Below are 26,801 nucleotides of genomic sequence, written 5' to 3' on the forward strand. Positions count from 1 at the left end.
AATATTTTATGTTCCGCAGCAGAAACTCATACAGGTTTGGAACGACATGAGGGTGTGTAAATAATGACAAAATTTTCATTTTCATTTTCATTTTCAACTATCACATTTTTAAATTAATATGGCAACACAAGGTGCCAAACTAATTTATTTTTAAATGAAAGATATATTTTTCATTTGTTTAGATAATTCAAATGTTGTTTTTTAAGACAAAAATAATCTGGACAGTCCATCGTGACGCAATGCCAACACACTTTCCACTGTGACATTTATCACACTATTCATTGCCAAATGACTTTATTGACCTTGTATTTTGTGCATTTATACACGGCATAATACTGGTACCATGTAATCTTATTACACAAATATGAAAATCTGAAAAGTTCACTGAACCTTGTGCCACTTCTTAATACAATCCCCTTTTAAAAGGCAGTCCACCAAACTGGTCTTTCATTTTGTAATTTCATTTGTTGCTAGTTACAATGTAACTAGACTTTAGCTACAGTATGGCAGCTTCTAGCAGTTCTTGTCAGCAGTTTCCATTAAATATTACCTTCTGTTCTTGGCACTAAAGTTCCTTCTGTGCCTTAAAATGCTTTGCAATGATTTTTTCGATTCTTTCCCTTGTTGATCACTTGTTGATAAGTGTTTGCTAATTTCAGCAGCAAAAGTATTTGTAACCGCAGGCTATCGTTCTGAACACTGATCATCATGGATACACTTCAGAAGTCAAAGGTCACAAAGGTCACACTATGGTTCAGAGGCCAAACCAGCAGCGAACTCCACCAAAGTACGTGTAGGTCTTCCAGACATTCCTTTTCTCAGGTATGGGACTTCATCCTTATTGGTCATGACCCCAGCAATGTCGAGATGAGCCCAATGATCAGCTGTCACAAACTCTCTCAGAAAGGCAGCAGCGGTGCAGGCGCCACCTGAACTGTGAGGTCACAGACCAGTTCAGTGTCATGGCAACCACAAACAAGCACAGTAAACACTACAGATTACAGATAACAAATACACTGTCATTCATAAATTTAGGGATTTTTCAGTATTTTATAATGTTTTGAAAGAAGTCTCTTATGCTTACCAAGGGTGCACTCATTTGATCAAAATAATGAAATGAAATATTATTACAATTTTATTGTATAGATGTATTTTTAAGTTATTCTTGTGATGGCAAAGTGGAATTTTCAGCATCATTACTCCATTACTCGCAATTCTGACATTATTTCTCACAGTTGTGAGTTTATATCCCGCAATTCTGACATTATTTCTCGCAATTCTGAAAAAAGAAGTCAGAATTGAGAGATGTAAACTCACAATTGTGAGAAAAACAGTCAGATTTTTTAGATAAAAAGTCAGAACTACCTTTTTTATTTTTTTATTTAGTGGCGGAAACAAGCTTCCATAGTTCCATAGACTTTGAAAGAAGTCTCTTTTGCTTACCAAGAGTGCATTTATTTGATCAAAATACAGTAAATACAGTGATATTGTGAAATATTAAAATTTTATTGTGTAGATGTATTTTTAATTTATTCTTGTGATGGCAAAGCGGAACTTTCAGCATCATCACTCCAGTCTTTAGTGTCACATGATCCTTCAGAAATCATTCTAATATGCTGATTTGGTGCTCAATAATATTTTTATATTATCACAGTTGAAAATGGTTGTGCTGCTTAATATTTTTGTGGAACCTGTGATTTTTCAGGATTTTTTATAGCTCAAAAGAATAGCAATTATTTGAAATATTTTTTAGAAGTCTTTAATGACTTTTTTTTTGATCAATTAATGCATCCTTGCTGAATAAAACTATGAATTTATTAATGACGCATATAATAACATAGACCATTTAATGGGTAAATGTAGTGTATACATTTTTCCTATTGAAACAGGAAGGGTTTCAGTGCGTCAGTAAGTGTACTTAGATAAGAATTTTTTAACCATTATAAATTAATTATACATGCTATAAAGTATGTGTCGGTAATATGAATACAATTTGGACATGCTTTATTTATCATGTTGGTAAACATCTGAATGTTTGGACTTATTTTTTAATATCCAAAACTATCTTTAGTTCACATAACACCCCAGCAAAACCATGATCTTCCTCTTGCTATTGCTAGTCAATGGCCGGTGGAATTAGAGGGAAGGAACTTAGACTTAAACAGCATGTGAATTAGCATGATTGAGTGTGCATGAGTGCATATATGTACCGGCTGTATTTTCCAACGTTGTTCAGATCTGCCAGTGCGCTGTCTGTTATTTGTTTGGTGTAGTGCTGAAACAGTGGCATCCTCCACACCCTGTCACCAGTAACAATGCTCGCCTGGGAGGATACACAGATCACATAATAGTATGAAGACATCAGCTCACCCAAAGCCTTACAAATTGAAAAAATTATGACAGTGATTATTGAAGTGTTATTTAAAGTCAATTTGACAATCACATGCAGGTGACGTCGCTCATTACCTTATGCAGCTGCTCCCACAGCCAATCAGAGTTGGTAAACACTCCTGTAGCAGCAGAACCTAAGGCCACATCCATAGCACCTGCCAGAGGAACAAAGACAGAGGGAAACCATTAATACGATTACATGAGTACTTGATAGCACATATGTGAGTACAGTGTACATGTCTGTACCTGTAAGTGTAGCAGCATTGATGATTGCCTTGGGCTTGAAACTATGAGCATAGCACAGAGCATCAGCCAAAATCAGTCTGCCCTCTGCATCAGTGTTGTCAACCTACCAAAGAAAAACAATGTTCTCTCTAAGTTTTAGTCTTGCTCAGCATTTCTTTGGAAATGAGCAGTTTTCAACAGAAACACAGTCTAATATAGGACAGTTTGGCTATTTATTACAATTTCTCAATAGGTTATTTATTACAATTTAGTACAACTGCTCTTTGATGGAATTTAATTTTATAAAGTTAATAAACTAATGTTTAATACACATTATTTACTGTAAATATTTAGGCTAACTATGCCAAGATTATTGTTATTTAATATAAATCTTTGTTTTCTACATAATAAATGTCAGGTTTTTTTTTTAAAAGAAACAAACTTTTATTCAGCAAGGATGCATTAAATTGATCAAAAGTGACAGTAAACACTTACATTGTTACAAAAAAAAATATTTCTAATAAAATACTGTTCTTTTGAACTTGCTATTCATAAAAAATATATCATGTAGGGATGGGCATTTTTCAAAAAAATATTTATGCTCATAAAAAACGAAAAATCGAATATTTGTTTATTTAAAAAACGTTTAACGAGAAAGACGTTATTTTTTAATCATCAAGTTGTCGTCACCATTTCTGATCAAGCTTACGATTGGGCAACAAGCTTACGCTATATATGGGCATATTGAGGTTTTCTTTTAGCAGAAAAAAAAAACAATATGTGCAAACAAAAAAATATAAAGAACAACAGCAGAGCAAACGGAAAAAAACGCTAAAGCAGACTGCGCCAATTATCGTACAAAACGTAACGTTACATATACACTCGAGAGTCGGCATATGGTTATCGTGTTTATATTGATTCATGTCCATTTTGAGAAAAACAATAATATCCATCCACATGCTCGGGTGAAAGTTGCAGAGAAAACGCGCTCCGCTTACACAGACGTTGCAGGCCAGGGACACTTAACGGACAGCGCTTTGTTTTTTCTGTTCTTAAACCCGTCTTCATCGACGAAACTTAAGGGAAGCATATGTCTCGAGATCATTTTGCTATCAGACAAGTTATTTTCGCGGCGGGGTGTAGCTCAGCTGCGCTTACCTGCAGTCGTGAATGCAGTGATGGACAGCGGTCTTTCCTCATTCAACTGGTGTTTGGATTCCGTGTGATTTCTCATTTTGGTGGTGATATTATAACTCAGTTTAATTGATTCATTTGATCTAAGTAATTCCATAAGATTATTTAATAAGGTCATTTTGATCTAAGTAATTCCAACGTTCGCGAGGCAGACGACAACGTTTTGTGATCAAACTCAATCAACTTGTTAACACGCTCCACAGCGCCACCCAGTGCATTTAGCTATAACTTTGAGTTTTGTGCTTGGGAATTATCAGTGCGTTCGAATAGTATTTTTATTTTTCGAATAATAATTACACATCGAATATTTGACTATTCGTGCACACCCCTATTTTCTCTACAAACTGTTTCCAACATCGATAATAATAAAAAAAAATGTTTCTTGAGCACCAAATCAGCATATTAGATTGATTTCTGTAGGATAATTTCAAATTCTACTTCAAAAATTTAGCTTTGCCATTACAGGAATAAATTACATTTTAAAATAAATATATTAAAATAGAAAACAGTTATTTTAAACTGTAATAATTTGTTTGTTTGGTTTTTTTATCCAATAAATGCAGCCTTGGTGAGCATAAGAGATTTCAAAAACATTTTAAAAATTCTTACACACCCAAAATATTTGAACGGTAGTGTATGAAACTTTACATACTCATATACGTTTGAATATTACATTTAAATCTTTCTTAATTTTTATCATAATCTCAATAATATATTTTTGTTTAATGTATATTTTTGTTTTAATTTGATTGAAAATATTTGTCAGACACACTGTTGAAGTGTATGAGTGAGTGAAGAATACCTGAATGGTTTTGCCATTTTTGGCACGGACAACGTCACCTGGTTTGTTTGCTTTTCCACTAGGCATGTTTTCACAGAGAGGTGCCAAACCTGAAAAAAGGGAACATGAGATTAGTTTGTGTGTGAACAGTTATGAAACAGCAGATGCTAAAGCACAGTGTCTCGTGCAGTGGACAGACCGATGATATTGATGGGGAGGTTCAGAGCAGCTGCTGTCACAATAGCAGAACACACAGTGGCTGCTCCGCCCATATCTGCTCTCATGGCATCCATGCCTGATGAGGGCTTCAGAGAGATTCCACCGCTGGAATGAAACGGACACACAAATCGAGTGAGTGTTTAGACAGAAGCTACTGATGTAGTTTTTAGGTTCTGTCCAGATGTATTTACCTGTCAAAGGTGATTCCTTTTCCCACCAGCACAAGAGGAGGCTGTGCAGAATCTAAACTGCCTTTGTAATGCAGCTCAAGAAAGATGGGGGGCTCCTCTGAGCCTTTAGACACACTGAGAAAAGCCCCCATTTGCTCACTCTCAATCCAAGACTGAGGCCTTAAAGAATGAGAGAGAAATAAACACAGAAAAGTAATGTGTTGAGTCACCATTAGTGAATAGGGTGATTGACTTTAAAGTGGACCTATTATGCTTTTTTATATTTTCAACTTTCTTTAGTGTGTCATGTTGCTGTTTAATATGGAAGCTTGTTTCCGCCACTGAATAAAATAAAAGGTAATTTTAATAATAAAAAAAGGTAATTGTGACTTTTTATTTCACAAAAACTCAGAATTGTGAGTTTACATCTCCGAATTCTGACTCAGAATTGTGTGACATAAAGTCGCAATTGAGTGTCATAAAGTCAGAATTGCCAGATATAAACTCACAATTGCGAATTATAGTCACAGTTGCGAGATATAAAAAAGTCAGTCTTTTTTCCTCAGAATTGGACTTTATAACTTGCATTTGCGAGTTTATATCTCACAATTCTGAGAAAATAAGTCAGATTTCCGAGATATAAACTCGCAACTGCGAGAAAAAGTCAGAATTGTGAGAAAAAAAGTCAGAATTGCAAGTTTATATCTCACAATTCTGAGAAAATAAGTCAATATTGCGAGATATAAACTCGCAATTGCGAGAAAAAGTCTATTTCTAGCAATAGTGAGTTTATATTCGCAATTCTGACATTATTTCTTGCAATTGCGAGTTTATATCTCACAATTCTGAGAAAAGTTGTCAGAATTGTGAAATGTAAACTCACAATTGTGAGAAAAAAAAGGCAGAATTTTGAGATAAAACATCGCAATTACATTTTTTATTTTTTATTTAGTGGCGGAAACAAGCTTCCATAGTTTAGGATGGCTTGAGGGTGAGTAAAGCTTGGGCTAATTTTTATTTGAAAGTGAATTCTTTAAGCATGAAAAGGTCTGCAAAGTTACAAAGTACAAAGTCACTCCAAAGGGAGTTATTCTCTATATCAGTAAGCTCCGTTTCTGAAATCCCCGAAACGGCTCGATTGTAGTCGGGAGTTTTCTTCCTGGAACATACAAATCACAATATCCCTCATTTAAATAATTCCCGCCTAAGCACACGCAAAGTAAATGGACAAGACCTGGTTGAGTTGCGTATAGTGTATTGAAACTCGCAGTTATGGTAAGGGGTGTGACATTTCCGAAACACACTCAAAGCAATTGGCCAGTCACAACACACAGGTCCAGCCAACCCATCAGAGCACATTGCACTTTTTGGAGGGATGGGCTTCACAGAGAACGGAACTAAACAGAGCATTACTGACAGACTGGGAAGAGAGGTGCTGCAATAATATAAATATGTAAAAATGTAAAAAAAAAAAGGTGTTTTTAAACATTGAAGCATAAAAACCTAAGTCCTAAAAGGGCATAATAGGTCCCCTTTAATGAACTTTGACATCTACCTCTTGTGGATAGTGACTCTATGAGCAAAAGGTGACAGTTTCTGCTCTATAGTGTTTGCAAACACTGTGGGAGTGATGTGATTGGCTGGAGCTTCCATCAGCTGTCTGGCCAGGTTCTGCCCGTCCCCATACAGAATGCCTTTCTTCCATGCTGAATCCACACTGCTAAGGAACAAGACAGAAATGAACTTACAAGAAAGAAGATTAAGTGCCAGATTTATTAGTATGAGTGTAAGGTGTGCTCTGGGTGTGTGGCTTTATTACAAATCATGCAATAAATTTCCCAAGAAACTGAATACATGAATAGTTAAAAATCTATTCTGTATACCTCCCATGTGGTTGGGTCGTGACACGAACTTTCTTCTTGGTCTTCAGCTCATCATACTCAAAAAGCCCGAGCACAGCGCCCTCTGCTGCTGACTGCCCGTCTCCACAAGTGTCCACCTCGACATGAGCTACCTCCAGATCCTGGAGCTGCCTGCATCCCGCTGTACAAACACAGGCAAACATATTAGGAACATTTTAAATAGTGCATTCAAAAGCATGTTCTCACTTTCCAAAACATGTATTGTGAAGATCTGAACACAAAACATGCTGTGGTCCCAATATTAATAAATTATAATTTTGAAAGAAAAGTAAGCCAATATTAGGAACATTTAAATATTTGCATATTTTTTTCCCCATGACAATTAAAGTGTTAGTTAGCCCAAAAATGAAATTGTCGTTAAGTACTCACCCTCCTGTCATTTCACACCCGTAAGACCTTTGATCAACTTCGGAAAACAAATTAAGATTTTTGATCAAAATGTAAGGGTATCTGAAGAACCACACATAGGCAGCAACGTCATTGCACCTTTTGAGGTCCATAAAGTGGTAAAAACATTGTTAAAATAGTCAACGTGACTACAGTGGTTCAAGTTTAATACTATGAAGCGACAAGAATACTTTTTGAACGCAAAAACAAAACAAAAATAATGACTTTATTTAACAATTTGAATAGCTGTCAAATTGCACTGAGATCACTACGTCAACTGCATATGACAACACTTCAAATTGTTAAATAAAGTTGTTATTTTAGTTTCGTTTATGCACACAAAAATATTCTTGTCGCTTCATAACGTAAGGACTTATGGGTTTAAGACGACACGAGGGTGAGTACTTAATGACAGAAATTTCATTTTTGGATGAACTAACCCTTTAAGCACACTGTGTCCTGAAATTTTACATTTTATTGCTTCTTGTAATTACAATTTTATTAAAGGCAGTACAACAAATACAACCATGATGTACCATTTAATTGTAATTTTTTTTTTTTTTTTTTTTTTTGGAGAGCAAAATGAGTAAACTCATTCATCTTCTTTTTTTAAGCAAAATCTATTTATTTATTTATTTATTCATTCTCCATTTTGGGGGGAAATATTACTAGGACATGTTCTGAGACTATTCACTCAAAAACATCAGTGGCACTCACCTGACACAGCTGCACGAATGTTTTCCTTGCAGTTGTCCCAGTTTTCTTTCCCACACACACCTGTGCCGCTTTTACCAAGGCCAACCACAACTACACTAGGGAAGTCCTTTAAAAGAAAAAGACTTGTGTAAGATTTGATTGATATATTAATCTTGACATCACGCATCTAAAAAGGCAGCCAAGCTCATGTAGAAGTCAATTCACACCTGATGTAAACCGTAGAAAATCCGACTCTTGCCTTTCTTCAGAGGAGGTCCAGATCTACAAAGCAGAGAGGAGGAAAGGAGTGGACATGTAAAAGAATGGATCTTGCAGAGACGCGAATGGGACGGTCCAGCAGGAATGAAAAAATGAAATGAGTGACTTACATTGACAGCATTTCTGACAGTTTTCCTGAGAGCGACCTGTCAAATGCCGCTGCAGCATCCGTGAAATGTATCCCATCATTGTCTGATTGTTTCTCATACACGCCTAGAACTAAACCCTAAATAAACAACAATACACAATTCACACACAATATTAAAACAAAACAAATCGCTTGTTAGTGACCTCCATAGACAAAGAGACCTTTAACTCTTAAGCCAAGTTATGAAACTTACTTTTCTTGTACTGGAAGTGATATTAGAGTGCGAAAACAGTCTACAATTGTGTTCTCGGATTGCAGTCAGCAACACCCTTCTGAATGGTATCAACATGGTCTTTAATGGATAGAAACAGACTCAACCGTGATTCAAGACAAAATTCTTAGAAAGCTTTACACGTGACATTAGAAGGTTGAGAAAGGCACATAGTCGCAGCTTCTGACGTCAACAAAAGACGACATTTTGTTTTCCAAAATAAAAGTCCAAGTGGCCCTAAAGCGACTGCTTTGCCCTCTTTAGATAGATAGATAGATAGATAGATAGATAGATAGATAGATAGAACATGTTTAATTGTAACTTATACACATTTTAATAATAAATTATCAAACAGCACATTTAAAGTGTTGAAAGAAAACAGTAAAAATAAAATGCGAAAACACTGATTAGTCTGATCAAACATTACATTTTATTCCACTTTATTGTACATTTTAAACACATAGGCCATGAAATTGTAAAATAATGCTGACAAAAAAAGGTATCAAAAGTACCACTGAAATAAAATAATGTAAATATAATGCAAACAGTGCATAAAGAATAAGCATACACCTGCACTAGTATTTAACTTTTGTAAAGACCCTGTACTGCGCTTATTCCTTGCACATTATTTTGCAAGAGAACTAAAGTTGCCCGTGTGCGCTTATGGCGTAGGCTACTGCGCATGACTTTGACTGCTCGCGTGAAGTAGGCCTGGCCTAAATGTTTTCATCCTGTTTGCAACCGATATCGCGCTCTTGCTGCCGCCCATCGAAGATAAAAGAATACGAGAAATCGAAACTGCGAATGCATATAACGTTACGAGCTCGAACTTATCTCGCATTTTGAAAGTGTGCGGATTTTGCGGCGATCAGGAGGAGCTTCCGTTACGCTTCGCGTGTCACTAGGCCCGCTGACCCACATTCGCGAAACCGCTCGAGGAAGTGCGCGCATGAAATTCAGCATTGCATTTCACATTATTGTACCGTGATTGTTCATCGCAGTGCTGCATTGTGATCACGGGACCGAAAGAGCTCAGATTTGACCAGGCACCTGTGTGGATGTGTGAGTGTGTTTTTCGGTAGGTACCAAATGTGCTTGTGTTGATAAAGGCGGTAGTTCCGTGATACATACGCTGCTGAAAGGAAAAACCCAGAGATAGTGTAATATTTTGTTAAAAAGTATTAAAAAGTAGTACTATCTCTTGAAGTTTAGATGTCACTGTTTATGCACTGACGTGCCATTTCAATTTTTTAACATGCACGGGCGGTTTCGTTTGGATGTTTTCTCTCAGCGTCAGTGTCCTTGTTATGAGGGTTTGACTGATGTAAATGAATGATTGGAATGTTTACGGGAACAGCTGTTGTGGTTGCAATTTACTTGTTATTCGGTTGAACTGGAATGATAGACATAATGGTTGAGATGCCTTTCTAACTGCATACTTTGAAATGCATTTCATTAGAGGCATTTCAATTCTGTGATGAACTGTGTGACTTTTAAATAAGCAAGTGAAGATGTACTAATAATTTTGAATGTATCTGCTCTAACTTGTATTTTTGTTGAGTAAGCAGTCATGTGGCCTCCAGCTCTATATGTCCATCAATTAACCTTTCACCTCTGACTGTAAAAAGAGTGACCGAACAGATTCACAGAAGAAACAGTAGGCTATTAAACTACACTGTTCATTTTTTCATTCAGTTCTCCTCTGTTTTGTGTCTGCAGACTTTCACATTGGCGGGTCCTTTTCTCCAATGCCTTCCCAATGCGTCACCCCAGACTGATTCATGAGACAGTGTTATCATGAGCTCCAGAGACAGGTAAAGCTGAAACAATATTCACATACACTACATTTCAAAAGTTTGGACTGAGATTTATTTTTATTTTTTTTATGCTTTGAATTAATTCTCTTATGCTCACCAAGGCTGTATTTGTATGCTCAACAACACAGTAAAATGGTAAAGTTATGAAATATTATTACAAACCCAAACTTTTGAACAGTAGTGTACATCTTCAGAAATAATTCTGAGACTTCAGTATAGTAGTACATCAGAAAATATGGTTGGATTTTTATTTGTATAAATTCATGTGTATATGTTTGACAACCAGCTTATTAAAATGTAGTAACACTTATATTCACACTTGCATTTTCAGTGTCCCACGTTCTGCACTTACATTTAAAAGAAAGTACAGTATGTTTGGCTTGGTTGTAATTGTAATTGATTTACAGAAAATAAAAATGATTTTCTATCATACAGAGAATAAATGTTTTTTTTCCCCCCTGGTTTAGGGATGATGGCAGTGTTTTTGATGGGCTGTTGGAGGAAGATGAGAAAGATAAGGCAAAACGGTGAGTTAAATTGCTGATTTTGGTTGTTGTTCTGTTTTATACCTTTATGAAATCATAATAGAAATGGGTATAAAAATTGTTGTGTGTGTCACGCTGATGGAATGGTCCCTACGAGTTGAATACATTGAATTCATATTATTAGAAAATACACCGTTTTTTTTTTTTTTTTTTTTTTTTTTTTTTGTTTTTCATGCAAATTTGAAAGTTATATATTAAATTTTGAGGTGTTTTTCAAGATTTAAGAGTCCATTTATTTTTATTTTTTTGTTTTGTGATATAATAAGTAAATTAAGTTATGCATTATACAACATTTTATGCAGTTAAAAAATGTTTAAATTTAAAATTCAGCTGCCATTTATTAATATAAACAAATATAGCAAATAAGTAGTTTACTGTAAAAAATAAATAAATAAATAAAAAAATACAGCAAATTGTAAAAAAAAAAAAAAAAGTTATTTACTGTAATCAAAGAATACAGGGAAATTCTATACAGTAATGCTACTGAACTGTAAAAATTACAGTAATCAGCTGACAACCCTGCTGCCAGTATTTTACTATAAAATTTACAGGTAATTTTTAACAGTGAGCATTTGTATGTGAAAACCACATTTTCATGTATTCTTACATCGCAAAGTATTTCATGCAGACACTACTGAAGCCCAAGTATTTTTGTAAGTTTTTATCTTAACATCTTAATGTGGTGCTTATGGTGTTCACTTATTTCATAAACCATAAAAAGAAAATGGAAAATGGCATAACAGCAAGTGATTCAGACTGGAACGAGCCTGAATGCATCATAAAACATGCTAACTTGATTAAAAACTCAATTTTTCCAGGTTGCACTTGCACTCTGCATGACACTGGTTAGGTCTTACATGCACACATTGTAAAAAGAAACAATAGCACAAAACTAAAATGATTGTTTTTAATTCCACTTTTGGACTAAACTTTAATGTTTACAGTAGTAGTTTTCTTCCAGTAAGTCTGAAGTGAATAATGTTTTACTGGGTTGTGTTCTTCTTAATTAAGCATTTTGCAGCCTTTTCTTATGCTTTGTTTTCATGTCTTTATTATCTTCTATTATCACAGAGTTTCAAGAAATAAGTCAGAGAAGAAAAGGAGGGACCAGTTCAATGTCCTCATTAAAGAACTCGGCACCATGTTGCCCGGAATCACACGCAAGATGGACAAATCTACAATATTGCAGAAAAGCATAGACTACCTGCGCAAGCACAAAGGTGAGGCAAAAAAAAAGTTTTGGTGGATTTGTTGTTTGCAGTGCTCTGGAATAATTACAGATCTGCGTTATTGTTTTGCCATGCACACAACAGATGTATGTGTGGTTGGTTATAGTGCTCAACTGCTGCTGCAAAAAAAAACCCTAGAAAATCGACATGCATCACTGTAATCATCACTTTTCACAATTTATCACACCCATAATTGTGGTCTTGATTAATTATTCAGTTCTACCACTATACTACTCATGCTATTTCTAAAGTATGTGTGTTGTGAGCTGAATGCAAATTTTCTTTATGCATGGAATACCTGGATGACCTACAAAAATACCAAAAGGGTGCATTATAAAACAGATCATACTGCACAGAATCCCATAATGCAATATGCTTAACCTTCCATTCCATCTTCCACACATAAGTTAAATATCCTTTTTAATTTCTTTGATAACTGGACTTGACCCATGAATAAAATACGCAGTGTAATGAGGTCATGTGACAACAAAGCTGCATACTACTGCAGTATTTTCTGCACCACTGCTCAATCTACAGTGCAAAAACCAAGGAAATTATATTTAATGCAAATTTGAAGAAAAAAAAAAGTAGTATAATATTTAGTTAGTTAAATCTATTTTGCTATACTAGTATTCCATTCGGAACTGTAATAACAAACTACCTTTAAAATTTTGGGGTCAGTAAGATTTGTTGTTGTTGTTGTTGTTGTTTTTTGAAAGAAATTAATACTTTTATTCAGCAAGGGTGCATTAAATTCATCAAAAGTGACAGTAAATACATGAATAATTTTACAAGATTATTTCTATTCCAAATATATGCTGTTCTTTTGAAACAAAGCATCCTGAAAGAAAGAATCACTGTTTCCACAAGAACAGAGATAAGAAAAAAAAGCAGCAAATCAGCACCTTTTAGATTATTTCTGAAGAATCATGTGACACTGAAGACTGTAATGAGTAATGATGCTGAAAATTCAGCTTTGCCATCACAGCAATAAATTGCATTTTAAAGTATATTAACATAGAAAACGTATTTTAAATTGTAATAATATTTTGCTATATTACTGTTTAACTGTATTTTTCATTGAATAAATGGTGAGAACAAATTTTTCAAGAAAAAAAAAAAAATCTTTTCAACCCAAAACTTTTTAAAGGTAGCATAGTCTCTAATCAACTGAAACATACAGATGCTAGGAAAACTGGTTACAAGGAAGTGTTTGTGTTCATATACAGAAATTGCTGCACAGTCTGAGTCGAGTGAAATCAAGCAGGATTGGAAACCCCCGTTTCTTAGCAATGAGGAGTTTACACAGCTGATGCTAGAGGTGAGACCCTGCTTTGGGCAGTATGTGTGTGTGTTTGTGTTTCCACTAATAGAATATGAGTGCATCCTCATTTATGTTTAATGTTTATAATTTTTCATCCATCACTTCTAGATTAAATTTGTAGTTTAGGATTGGAGCTGTCTTAATGTATTTTTTGTTTTTAAGGCGCTGGATGGGTTCTTTCTAGTGATGCTGACAGATGGCAACATCATTTACATCTCGGAAGGCGTAACCTCTTTGCTTGAGCATCTGCCTGTAAGTGAGAGAGTATGTGTGTGGTTTGTTGTGTGAATTCCATTTAAATATTGTCGTGGAATTGTTACATTTTTGTATCATGTTCATATATAATCGTATTTGTTTCAGTCGGACCTGGTGGATCAGAACCTTTTGAACTTTCTTCCAGTGGGGGAGCATGGAGAAGTGTATAAAGCGCTGTCCTCACACCCAGACATTGAAAACCTCAACTCTGATTACCTCAAGTGTGAGTGTCCAACCTCAATCACCTCCAGATATCTGTTCCCCTGTGGTATTTTAACCTGCTCAGTAGGGCTGGACAATATACCAAATATTCACAATATGCTAACGAAGATTATTTGGTCATTAAATTTTAGTTGGTTAATTTTTCATAGTCATTAGACTAACCTTGTGATCATGTATGAGAGCATTAAAAATGTTTTAATCGCATCTCTGACCTACACTTAAGTAACAAAAATAGCATTGGAGTTGGTAAAGTCAATGGATTGTTGTGTATTATTTCAAAAAGTCAGTTTTAACAAACCAAAAACCTTAGATATACAAAGACGGTGCATTCATACTTATGAATAGGAGAAAGTACAACACTCAAAATGGTGAAATAAGTCCCGCTTTCTAAATAAGAGGCAGTTGCTGATTAGTAAAGTCATCACATCACTGTAGCTGCCATTAGAAGCTCCGTTTGCTAAAGAAACAGTCAGTGTACTGAGATGTGCGCATATGACTGCATATGCGCATTGGCTGGTCCAGTCTGGAAAACAAGCTTTAGCTTTTTTAACACATTGAAAACATGGTCGCCGAGTGAACACACTTTCCTTGAAAGGGACTTGATTATACTCCGTACTCAGAGATGCTTTTACGTCATTTTTCATGTTATATTTGCTATATTTTGGTAAATATAGCTCTATTTATATTGTTGTCAGTGTATTTTTAATATTATTTATATATTAGGGCTGTCAAGTGATTAAAATTTTTAATCTAATTAATTACACGATGTGGCGATTAATTAATCGCACATCAAATTTGGCTGAGAAATTACCCCCAAAAGATCATTTAAAGTCATTATTGTGTTAAATGAAAAAAGCATCAAATAGACATGACAAAAATTAGCTTTAGAAAAAAATATATTATTTGATTCAACATATAATTTATTACGCAATTTTAGGCTTCAGTGGCCATTATGGTGGGTAAGTGATAACAGAATTTTCATTTTTGGGTGAACTATATTTTTATATATATATATATATATATATATATATATATAATTTTTTTTTTTTTTTTTTTTTTTTTAGAAATATGAAATACTCTAAATAATAATTATACTCTAATTAAGAAACTAAAACTGTCAGTAGGTGGCCGTAAATGAGTCATTTATTCATTTGATTTGTTCAAACAGCTGATTCATTCAGGAATTAATTAAATGGCTCTCTTATTGAATGAGCTATTAAATTATTGGTTCACTCGACTGATTCGCTCAAAACGCGGATTCATTCAGAAACACCACTATGTGTTGCTCACGCGCAACAGTTCTGCTCTGGCTTTACAGGTAATGTTTCTGTTGGCAAAATTTAGCAAAAGCAGACAATAATGTGTCTAAACTATAACACAATATTAACTTCTTATTTATTGAACTGTTGTATAAAATCAATATCACATTTGCACTCGTGCTATTCGGGACAAAAACACTTGTGTGAAATTGCGCTCGTTACTCATGTTATTGCTTGACTATATCATAAGATAGGGTCCATCATGCAGTGAGTTGTTGCGCTGTTTCATGTTCTTTATGAAATGTAATATGATCTACGCAGGTCAGGGAGGGGCAAGTGCATTAAATTCAAAAGTAATTTTAACGTGTTGTTTTTTTCCCATAACTAATTAAGTTAACTCGTTAAATTGACAGCCCTATTATATATTATAGCATTTATTAATAATTTGATTTAGTTTTTGTTTTTATATTTTAGTTTTCATTTTCATTTTAAAGTTTTAGTACTCCAACTTAATTTATTTCAATTAGGTAAAAGAGTATGAATATTGAGGGGTTTTTTTTTAACTCTAATGTCCTGTTCTACTGCGTACTGAGATGGTAAAATATTACTCTGTGCAAAAATGTGTGCTGCCTCAGCATATTTTCACTGTAACTCAGTGAGCTCAATTTACATTGTCATGCGCCTAATGTGTTGTTTGGTTTGTTTGTTTGTTTGTTTTTTTTAGCCAAGAACCAGATGGAGTTTTGTTGTCACATGCTCAGAGGTTCTGTGGATCCCAAAAAACCGTCGGTGTATGAATATGTCAAGTTTATCGGCAACTTTAAGTCACTTGCCAACAGTGAGTTTTTGTTTTTCCTCTTGATCTAGACTGACTAGACCATATGTTAACTGCATTTGTTACTGCCCACAACAAACACTTTTTGACTGGAAAATTTCCTTTAACACAAATCTCCACTTTATTCCTCTTCTCTCAGTGCCTAATGCAACCCGGAATGGCCTTGAGGGAATTTTGCAGCGTTCGTTGCAGCCGGCCTTCGATGATCAAGTCTGTTTTATTGCGACTGTGAGGCTCGCCAAACCCCAATTCATCAAAGTAAGCTGATAATCAATCAGAAAATCCAGAGGAAAAGTAGATCTGCATTACAAATTCTCTCTCTGAGAGCAGACAAACATAGGCATGCATCATAATAAGGTATTACCGGTGTAAACACACTAATATTGACACAATTGATTGCGTACAGGAGATGTGCATGGTGGAGGAGCCCTATGAGGAATTCACATCTCGACACAGTCTGGAGTGGAAGTTCCTCCTATTAGATCACAGGTTTTCACTCTTAATCACAATATCACTTTCTCCATGTTTGTAACTCATCATCCAGTTTTTTCTTCAATGAGGTCTCTGTGTGTTCTTGTGATACAGAGCACCTCCTATCATTGGCTATATGCCGTTTGAGGTGTTGGGAACTTCAGGCTATGACTATTATCATGTAGACGACCTGCATTCACTGGCCAAATGCCATGAGCATTGTGAGTATAACACAAAAATATATTTGAGACTTCATTAGGTGCCATATCCTTCATATGTCTTTCTCTTTATCTGTCTGCTTGCAGTAATGCAGTTTGGAAAAGGGAAATCGTGCTATTATCGCTTTTTAACTAAAGGGCAGCAATGGATTTGGCTCCAGACTAATTACTACATCACCTATCACCAGTGGAATTCACGACCAGAGTTCATTGTGTGCACGCACACTGTTGTGAGGTACGTAGAGGCACACAAATGTCTACACCAACAATCAAAGAGACCCACATACCCCCTTTCCACCAGAATGTTCACATTCTGGAGCCAGAGCCTGTTCTCGGCCAGATGAACTGGAGCTTGATGCAAACCGGCCGCATGTTTCCACAGACTTCTGGAACAAACAATGACGTAGCACTGCTGTGTGTTCTATAACCTATCTGACTATAACCAGTCTAAAATCAAATGGTGATTCTAGCGTACTGGCCACTCGCATAAACTCCCGGAACTCTCATCTGTCCTTTTTGTCGATAAATTGAAACCGAAACCCTTGATTCACTAGCTCTCTCGCACGCTGGGTCTCTTTTGCGTGTTCGGTTTTATATATTTATATAAAAAGAGCAATGTCATGCAACTTTTTTGCATTGCTCAACAAGACTGCCATAGACAGCGACAGTGTTTCTCCGCTCCCTGGCTCTGTCCGAGATCAGCAAGTTTTTAGGGTCGGAACCCAGAACCCTTTTTTCTACAGTTCCGCTCTTATTTTCAATTCTTTTTGTCTATAGTTATGCCGAGGTGCGAGCGGAGCGGAGGAGAGAGATGGGTATAGAGGAGTCTCCCCCTGAGCTGACTGGAGACAAGGTGAGATGCTTGAGACAGAAACTTCTCTGAAATAGTCCTCTAATGTGGTATAATGAACATGCTGTTAAACAGCTTATCTAAGGCAGATAGCAATTAAGTATTTTACATGACATAAGTGAAAATGGCCAGGTCATTAATAATTTTGAGGCTATTGCATTGGCGGTTATCTCTGGCTGCTTCTTGAATGATTAACAGATTCATGTGTGTGTAATTTGCAATGAATTAAATTATTAAAAAAATCTTTATTATATACACTGCTGTTTAAAGGGTTAGTTCACCCAAAAATGAAAATAATGTCATTTATTACTCACCCTCATGCTATTCCACACCAGTAAGACCTTCGTTCATCTTCGGAACGCAAATTAAGATATTTTTGTTGAAATCCGATGGCTCAGTGTGGCCTGCATAGCCAGCAATGACATTTCCTCTCTCAAGATCCATTAATGTACTAACAACATATTTAAATCAGTTCATGTGAGTACGGTGGTTCAATATTAATATTATAAAGCGACGAGAATATTTTTGGTGCGCCAAAAAAACCAAAATAACGACTTATATAGTGATGGCCGATTTTAAAACACTGCTTCATGAAGCTTCGGAGCATTATGAATCTTTTGTGAGTCGAATCAGCGGTTCGGAGCGCCAAAGTCACGTGATTTCAGCAGTTTGGCGGTTTGACACGCGATCCGAATCATGATTCGACACAAAAGATTCATAACGCTCCGAAGCTTAATGAAGCAGTGTTTTGAAATCATCCATCACTATATAAGTCGTTTTGTTTTTTTGGCGTACCAAAAATATTCTCTTCGCTTTATGATATTATTGAACCACTGTACTCACATGAACTGATTTAAATATGTTTTTAGTACATTAGTGGATCTTGAGAGAGGAAATGTCATTGCTGGCTATGAAGGCCTCACTGAGCCATCGGATTTCAACAGAAATATCTTAATTTGTGTTCCGCAGATGAACGAAGGTCTTACGGGTGTGGAACGGCATGAGGATGAGTAATAAATGACATTGTTTTAATTTTTGGGTGAACTAACTCTTTAAATTAATTAAGTTGAAGTTGAAATTAATACTTTTATTCAGCAAGCAGGCATTAAATTGATCAAAAGTTAAAGGAATTGTATCAGTGTTGAAAACAGTTGTGCTGCTTTATATTTCTGTGGACTTTTCAGGATTATTTGATTAATAGTTCACCCAAAAATGAAAATTCTGTAATTTACTCGCCCTCATGTTGTTCCAAACCTTTATGAATTTCTTTCTTTTGCTGAACACAAAATAAGACATTTTGAAGAATATAGATAACCAAACAGCTGATGGACACTACTGACTTGCATAGTTTGGAAAAAAAAAATACTATGGGAGTCAGTGGGGCCCATCAACTGTTTGGTTACCCATATTCTTCAAAGTGTCTTATTTTGTGTTCAGCAAAAGAAATTCATACAGGTTTGGAACAACATGAGGGTATATATACAAATAGAAAAGTCATTTTTAAAATGAATAATATTTTGCAGTATTGCTGTTTTTACTGTATTTTCAAATAAATGCAGTCTGGGTGAGCAAGAGACTTTCAAAACCATAAAAAAAAATCCCCAAACATTGTGTAAATGTATTTGTGTATGTGTATATATGTATATTATTATATGTTTAATTATGTAAAGAATAAATATCACATTTGCTCTCTATATATCAGTCATTGCAAACAAACAAAAAAAAAAAACACTTATCAGCTCCACTACAGATATTTTAGTCTTAATTTTTTCTCTCTATCTCTCCCTTTCTGCATCTGTCTCAGATCTCTGGCTGTAAATCGCAGTTGAACACTTCCAGTCTGAAGGAGGTGCTGGAGCGTTTCAGTAACAGTCGCACACCCTCCACCTCCTCAAGGAGCTCCCGCAAGTCCTCACACACCGCAGTCTCTGACAACACCTGCACCTGTAAGCATTAAAATCAGGGCTTGACATTTAACTTTTTTTTTGCTCACCACTAGCCGCTGTGGCTAGTAGTTTTCTGTAGTAGTTACCTGGCCATTCAGCATTTTCAATGGCCACAATTTTGTTGTTGGGAAATTACATTTTATATGATTAAAGTTGACTGTGGTGTGCTAAAATTTACTTGAGCTAGATTTACAACCCTTTAAATGTAAATGACCACTGTATACAAACCCCATTCACTCTACAGACCCTGCCAAAGTGGCTACTTTGAGTGACTGTTACACGGCACTTTTGAAATCCACCAGCATTTGGCAGGTGTTACCGTCAAGCCCTGATTAAAACCAAAAATTGTGCTTTTCTATTGGGTTTTCCTGATTCTGTGCCTGTTTGAAAACACTCATATCTCTTTGATTTCCTCAGCAACTCCCTCCAAGCTACAGACTGATGTGAGCACTCCACCCCGGCCCGCTATTGATATGACACCCCAACGTCGTTCCTCTGTCAGCACTCAGGTGAGACTTGCCTCTTCATCAACATCTTAATATTTAATTATCTTACAAAACACTTCTAACTTATGCTCATAGCAGCTGAGTAATTATGTTGGTCTTATTTGTTTTGATAGTCCATGAGTTCTCAGAACACCAATCAAACTGGCTCTCCGGTCCAGATCAGCCAACATCAACCACCACAACAACAACAACAACAACCTCAACCACAGCAGCAGGTTCAACCTAATGCACTGGTGAGAATTTTGTTTTGCTTTGTGTTTTGTTCTGTTTTTTGGTTTTGACCAATAGATCAGATAAGCTGCCATTTAAATGACTTAATTTCATTTTTTTCCCCCAATGATACCATGTTTAATTTTCTGTGCTTTCTGAATGTAGTTCTCTGCGCAGTTGAATGCGATGCAGCACCTAAAGGAGCAACTGGAGCAGAGGACACGCATGATAGAAGCGAACATTCAGAAACAGCAGGAGGAACTGAGACAGATTCATGAGCAGCTGCAGAGAGTGCAGGGACCTGGCACTCAGGTACACGTGCATAATTTTGTGAATGTTCGTATTGACAGTTTTGTTGTCATGGTAACGAAAAGCATGTGATTCAAATTGTGTCTTTCAGATGATATTGCAGCAGTCGGGTGGTGGACTCGTACAGTTGCCTCAAGTTGGAGGAGCACAGACTAACATTTTAGGGGTTGGAGCACAGACTGGGGTTGTAGCTATACAGGGCCAAAATGTGACGAGTACAGCACACAGTGGGACTGTTCCACAGCAGCAAGCACTTCCACAGCAACAGGCTCCTCGTCCCCTGCAGCAGAATCTACAGGGTTCTTCTGTCACACAGGTGAGTTTCAGTCTTTATTTTTTCCAGTTGCTCTGACAATGATTTAATTGAGTCTTTATTAAAAAGATTCAATGTATGATGAAATCTAGATTTTTGCCTGCAATTCACTGTTTCAGATTCAGTCAGTTCATATCTTTTTGATATATATTATATATGTACACTACCATTCAAAAGTTTGGGGTCGGTAATCTTTTTTGTGTGTGTGTGTGTGTTTTTTTTTGTTTTTTTTTTTTTTTTTTGTGTTTTTTTATAAAGTAAGTCTCTTATGCTCAGCAAAGCTGCATTTATTTGATTTAAAAAAAAAAATAGTAAAAACAGTAATGCTGTGAAATATTATTATAATTTAAAATAACTTTTTTGTGTTTAATATATTTTAAAATGTAATGTATTCCTGCGTTGGCAAAACCAAATTTTCAGTAGCCATTACTCCAGTCTTCAGTGTCACATGTCACATGAAATCATTCTAATATGCTCATTTGGTACTCAAGTATCATTTCGTCTTATCAATGTTAAAAATAGTTTTGCTGCTTTAATATTTTTTTATATTCTGCTGCTGTTTAATATCAGGATTCTTTGAATAGAAAGTTCAAAAGAACAGCACTTATTTGAAATTAAAAATCTTTTTTTTTTTTTTTTTTTTTTTTCTTCCCTTAAGTATTTACTGTCACTTATGATCAGTTTAATGTATCTTTGGTGAACAAAAAAAAATCTTGCTGACTACTTATGAATGGTAGTGTATACACACATAAGATTAATTATTATTTTTAATACAGCTATAAATACTTAAATAAATTTGTTATATGGGAAAAATTGATTTACAGTTAACACCCCTCAATTGACTTTATAGGCAGTATCTTTAGCTGTGTATTGTCTAGAAGTTGATTATTTTTTTAAGCCCATTAACAATGACATAATCTCTTGTCTTCAACTTTATATGGTGACATCATCTAAATGGATGACATAATTTTTCTCTGTCTCATTCTTTTTCTCAGCGTGGTCCTGTGTATAATACCATGATGATAAGCCAGCCTGCAAATGCCAATGTTGTGCAGATACCCAGCAGTCTGGCACCAAAAATCAATCAGGGCAATGCAATAAACAGGTACAGTACATGTCTTTTTCCTCCTCTTTCTTTTCCAGGACACCTTCTATACTATATTCTTAAAATTATTCTTATTCTTAACACTATAATTAATATTACATTCAAGTATTATTAATATTAATACTACTAATATTAATTCTTTCTTTCTTTGCCTTACCCTGTCACTCTCAGGTTTCCTGCTGGGCAGCAGTTGGTCACTAAGATTGTGACTGCTCCAATGGCGTGTAGTGCTGTCATGGTACCCACTACGATGTTTATGGGTCAAGTGGTGACCGCTTACAGCCCATTTCCACAGCAACAAGGTCAGACACAGACCATAGCACTGCAAACTCAGTCAGCTGTGCCTGCAGAACAACAAGCTCAAGCTACCACATTACAAACAAGTCAACAGCAGGGGGCGACGCAGCAGCCAACAAAACAGCAGCAACCCTTTTTACAGGTAACAAAGCATGCACATAGTTTCATTTTGAATCTATTCAGAACTGTGATTCAGTGATTCATGTGCATCAACACTTAATACTCCCCTTGTGACATTTCACATATTCTTAACAGATTATAGCAACAGATTTGTTTACCAATACCGATACCAAGCTTATGTACTCCTACTCGTAAAAATACCCCCGATACCTCATGTGACGTGACTGACAACACACACATTGTGAACTGCATGCTTTCAATCACAATTCGTTATCGATTAGTGAAGCCGGGATAGGCGGAATCGCACTGAATGACACATCCAGAAGTGCTCTCTCCCTCTTGTGCGCGCTCTCTCTCTTTCTGGCGCGCGATCCCAGTTCTCTCAGACAGCACGCGATCAGTTCTCCTTGCACCTGAATGGTCAAATGCACACACAGTTGTCAAAATGTCCATCGTGTGGAGTATCTCATGTAAATACAGTAGGTTATGGCTTAAGTGGAAGTAAACATTTGGGTGAAAACAGGATATTTGTCAGTATCCATGGATTCGGTCTAAAAGGGACTATAGCCTATATTTGTTAATGTTAATAAAACAACAAAAGATGTTAAATAAATGTATACATGGTAAATAAACCTACTGTATCTGAAAAACAAGTTTTTTCATTTTGTATCTCTATAGTATTTGTTGTATTGTTTGTAATTTGTTTGTAATTTTCTTTTTATATAACAACAAATATATTGGTAATTATGCTCTTTGAAGGTTATTGGACACTGTGAAATTTGTTCTTTAAGTTTGTGACAAGCGCACAAAAATTATTACTTTTTTCATTAGAGCAATAATAAAGAAGCTGTCCTACATTCATTAGTCTCACTGTGTCGTGCTTGGAAAACTGCAACATCACCCAAAAAAAAAAAAGAGAGAGAGAGAGAGAGAGAAATTAATAAATGTATAAGCACCGGTATCGGCAAGTACTAGAAAAAAGTATCGGTACTCGGTCCTTAAAAAAATGGTATCGGTGCATCCCTAATAAAAATAAACAAAAAAATATAATGTAATATATAAATTATATAAAAATATAATTTAATGTTGTACATGTTTCCATGTTTCAATTTAATGTTTTACATGTTTATCTCATTTATTGTTGAACATTTTTTAGCATTTCAATTAAGATTAAAATAATTGCATTTAAATAGGTTTAAGAAACTTTAGAAACCTTTAATTATATATATATATATATATATATATATATATATATATATATATATATATATATATATATATATATATATATATATATATATATATGAGAGAGAGAGAGTGAGAGTGTTAGTTTAATTATTTATATTATTGAGAACCACTGATCTGGACAAGCTGTCCATCTAGAAACCATGTGAAACCACTTCCATGCTTTTTTTTTTTTTTTTTTTTTTTTTTCCTCTCCCCAGTCCAATGTTAAACATTTCAGTCGACTTTAATTTTTAAATCAAAAGTGTTTGACACATATCTAATTTTTTTTTGCTGTGTATTTGTCAGAGCACACGCCTTCTCCATGGCAACCAGTCCACACAGCTGATCCTGCAGGCTTTCCCTATTCAGCAGCAAGGCACATTTACTCCATCACAACAACAACAGCAGCAGCAGCAGCAGCAGCAGCAACAGCAACTGAAACCACAGACTCAAAAACAGCAGAAAACAACTCACCAGACTGACAGCACTAATGCCCATTCTCAGTAACGTGGATAAACACAACAGCCAATCAGATGGAGCAGCCTGCTCATGTTTATTGGTGTACTCATTTGAAAACTATATGACTAAACAGCTCTTCCTGGCAGGATCTTAAATGCTTTTCAGACAAGGAACTCCCTCAACATGGCAGCTGCATGGAACACAACACCACCAGATGGACGCTGTGGCAACCGTGCAGAATGTTTCACTGGACCAACAGGTGGTTGCCAAACTCATTATTTATTTCAACAACAGAAAGTATAGGATTTCTCGCCTTTGCATCGTCTTTGCCAAACAGCAAACCCTGTCCTCAGCCCAAAGAACTGAGTCTATCTGTACAGTCTCGTGTTCCATACAATGTAAATACACAACCGTAAAGGAACAAAGCAAGATATTGAATATTTTATATGCTGCATGAAGTGTAAACTTTCATTTGTACTTCCAGTTTTATGATTTTTAAGTATTATGTTAATTTGAATGTTTTTATATTATGCATATAGTGATGCTTTCTACTTTTAACCCTTCCGACAATAGTCTCTTCATGTATAGTTTGGGTTCATTATACTTTGTCATTGAGGTTTTTTTTAGAGGCACTTTTGTTTTAGTTTTTCATTTTTGGGGAGGAAATTATACCCCATGTCTTTGACATACAAAAAATTTACCCGTTTCAGTTTACTTCTAATCACAGATGCAGAATAATCAAATTTGAGTTTTTAAGTGCCAAATTTAGTTAATCTACTTCCAGTTTTTGAATGTTGCTTTTTAGCTGAGTCATAGTAGTCTACTAAAAAGTTTTTGTGCACCTTTTCTCCATTACATATAGCACTTATTGTGTTTATACACACTAAAATAGTCCATCCTTCTAGTAATTGTGACCTAATGGTTTAGTTTGTGTGTGCATGGACGGTACGTGTATTTTTCAGAGAAGAATGACACGCCATAAATAAGCTTTCAAATCCTCTTTCATAAATGCTTTGTTCTCCCTCATGGTTTTGGGAGCTATGCAAAAAGCCACATCCAAGGCAGAGTGTTTCTATATGTGTGACTGAGGATGGTCCGGAATACTGTGGACCTTTTAAATCCCATTTTCAGGATAATAATGATTATATTGTTTCTCTTCCTAGTTTTATTTCCAAAGTTGTAATTCAAACCGAAGCAGGGTTGTTGTGCAGCTGTAGAGTCTTAAATTTAAGAGTTATCTTCCTTTTAACTGCGTGTGTGTGAGAGAGAGAGAGAGAGAGAGAGAGAGAGAGAGAGAGGGAGAGGGAGAGAATTTAAAGTGCAGGCTGTTATATCAATAACAGTTTGTGACTCTTCCAGTATCGCTGTGTGGTTTGCTACAGTGTGTATTAACCCCAGCGATGACCAATCAGTTCTTGCGTTGCAGTATCTCAGTATTCTAGATGTTTCCCCATTGGCTTGTTGGCTATATACCTCAGAAATGGATTTATATAAGAAAGTATTCAAAGCAATTTTATTTTCGTATGGCAAAAGACGTTCGTGTTATCAGTATTGCTGTGTATAGACCGGTAACACTGTTAAAAGACGAGTTAGAGCTGAAAGGTATATGGAAACTGAACAGATTTTGATATTGTTGACTTCTGGAATTCCAAAAGTGGAGATGCCCGTTAATTAGATGTCCGCCTTCCTCTAAATTGTCCGATTCTCTTTCATAGTGTTGTGTTTCATTTCATTGTGCACTGAAACCCCCAAGTGTGTTAGTTGTTAATGTTGGAACCAATGTGTTTCATAGTGTGTACAATCATAAATTATTACTTAAAATTTACCCCCAAAAAAGCTACTGACAGGTTGAAGAGATAATTGATTAGGACTTTAGATGCCATTCCTGGACATTTCAACCTTCTGTATCCAAAATTGCCTTTTATTTTTTACACTGTTTGTATTGCTGTATGCAACCAAAAGTATGTGTGCTTTCAGAATATGATGGTTATTGGTTGTAGCCCCAGAAATTTGATTAGTGCTTCTGATTTCTGATTAGAAAATCAGTGAGTTGAGTGAATGATAAAATAATAAATCATCAAAGAACTAAATGTAGAAGTTTTAAGGTGTTACCATAACATTTTTTCATTTTGTTCATACTGAATTGCTGTAACCAAAACCATGTTATCAGGTCATATTACATTCAATTTGTAGGAATTGTCATCTGTCGGTTTACCAAAAAATTATAATTTTCCCTCCACAATGTTCAATCTTGAAATAAAGCAAACCATGTTATTTACATTGTCTACTGAAATCTCTTCAAGATTTGCTTGCTTTTTTTTTAAAAAAAAGTGACATTTACATTGCCAACTGCAGTACCAAATGGAATTGCCAAAATAATGACACTTTGCAAACAGGTTTTCTGAACACTCCCATTGTCTGTCATTGGGCAGAAAAACCGATAGTCCCACCCCAAACTCGCCCATTGGTTTAGCTAGTGTTTCTGGTTTCGATTCTCAATGTATTTTAACATAAAAACATCAAAAATTACATAACTTTTAAAGGGTTAGTTCACCCAAAAATAAAAGTTGTGTCATTAATTACTCACCCTCATGTCGTTCCACACCCGTAAGACCTTCATTCATCTTTGGAACACAAATTAAGAACCTTAATGTTATGAAG

The 26,801-nt window shown here is 35.5% G+C and overlaps 2 protein-coding genes across 5 annotated transcripts; one reads left to right on the plus strand and one right to left on the minus strand.

Annotated features, from left to right (window-relative positions):
• Window positions 1-277: 277 nt before the first annotated feature.
• Window positions 278-8,821, minus strand: lap3 (leucine aminopeptidase 3). 2 transcript variants are annotated; one of them, XM_051890758.1, is made up of 13 exons: window positions 8,606-8,821; window positions 8,375-8,490; window positions 8,213-8,267; window positions 8,007-8,112; window positions 6,864-7,023; window positions 6,536-6,697; window positions 5,002-5,160; window positions 4,791-4,915; window positions 4,613-4,701; window positions 2,638-2,740; window positions 2,467-2,546; window positions 2,211-2,323; window positions 278-934 (listed from the first exon to the last, which is right to left on the minus strand). In XM_051890758.1, exons 1-13 carry the CDS (start codon window positions 8,699-8,701, stop codon window positions 748-750), a joined length of 1,551 nt encoding a protein of 516 aa, XP_051746718.1. In that variant the 5' UTR covers window positions 8,702-8,821; the 3' UTR covers window positions 278-747. The 2 variants fall into 2 exon arrangements, with proteins under 2 accessions (XP_051746718.1, XP_051746714.1); XM_051890754.1 differs by having other exon boundaries at window positions 6,536-6,700.
• A 334-nt stretch (window positions 8,822-9,155) lies between these two features.
• clockb (clock circadian regulator b) lies at window positions 9,156-26,418 on the plus strand. Of its 3 annotated transcripts, none has more exons than XM_051890735.1 (21): window positions 9,156-9,701; window positions 10,343-10,437; window positions 10,908-10,967; window positions 12,057-12,205; window positions 13,444-13,535; window positions 13,701-13,790; window positions 13,899-14,016; window positions 15,999-16,112; window positions 16,249-16,367; window positions 16,516-16,598; window positions 16,695-16,801; window positions 16,886-17,033; window positions 17,576-17,651; window positions 19,453-19,594; window positions 20,012-20,103; window positions 20,214-20,333; window positions 20,488-20,622; window positions 20,711-20,935; window positions 21,928-22,037; window positions 22,209-22,476; window positions 23,988-26,418. In XM_051890735.1, the coding sequence occupies exons 2-21, from the start codon at window positions 10,421-10,423 to the stop codon at window positions 24,186-24,188; spliced, it is 2,466 nt and encodes an 821-aa protein (XP_051746695.1). In that variant the 5' UTR covers window positions 9,156-9,701; window positions 10,343-10,420; the 3' UTR covers window positions 24,189-26,418. The 3 variants fall into 3 exon arrangements, with proteins under 3 accessions (XP_051746695.1, XP_051746684.1, XP_051746703.1); XM_051890724.1 differs by having other exon boundaries at window positions 9,188-9,701; window positions 20,476-20,622; XM_051890743.1 differs by lacking the exon at window positions 9,156-9,701 and adding an exon at window positions 10,772-10,809 and having other exon boundaries at window positions 10,362-10,437; window positions 20,476-20,622.
• Window positions 26,419-26,801: the final 383 nt, after the last annotated feature.

This window comes from Ctenopharyngodon idella, chromosome 1 (genome assembly GCF_019924925.1).
Source record: "Ctenopharyngodon idella isolate HZGC_01 chromosome 1, HZGC01, whole genome shotgun sequence".
NCBI lineage: Eukaryota > Metazoa > Chordata > Actinopteri > Cypriniformes > Xenocyprididae > Ctenopharyngodon > Ctenopharyngodon idella.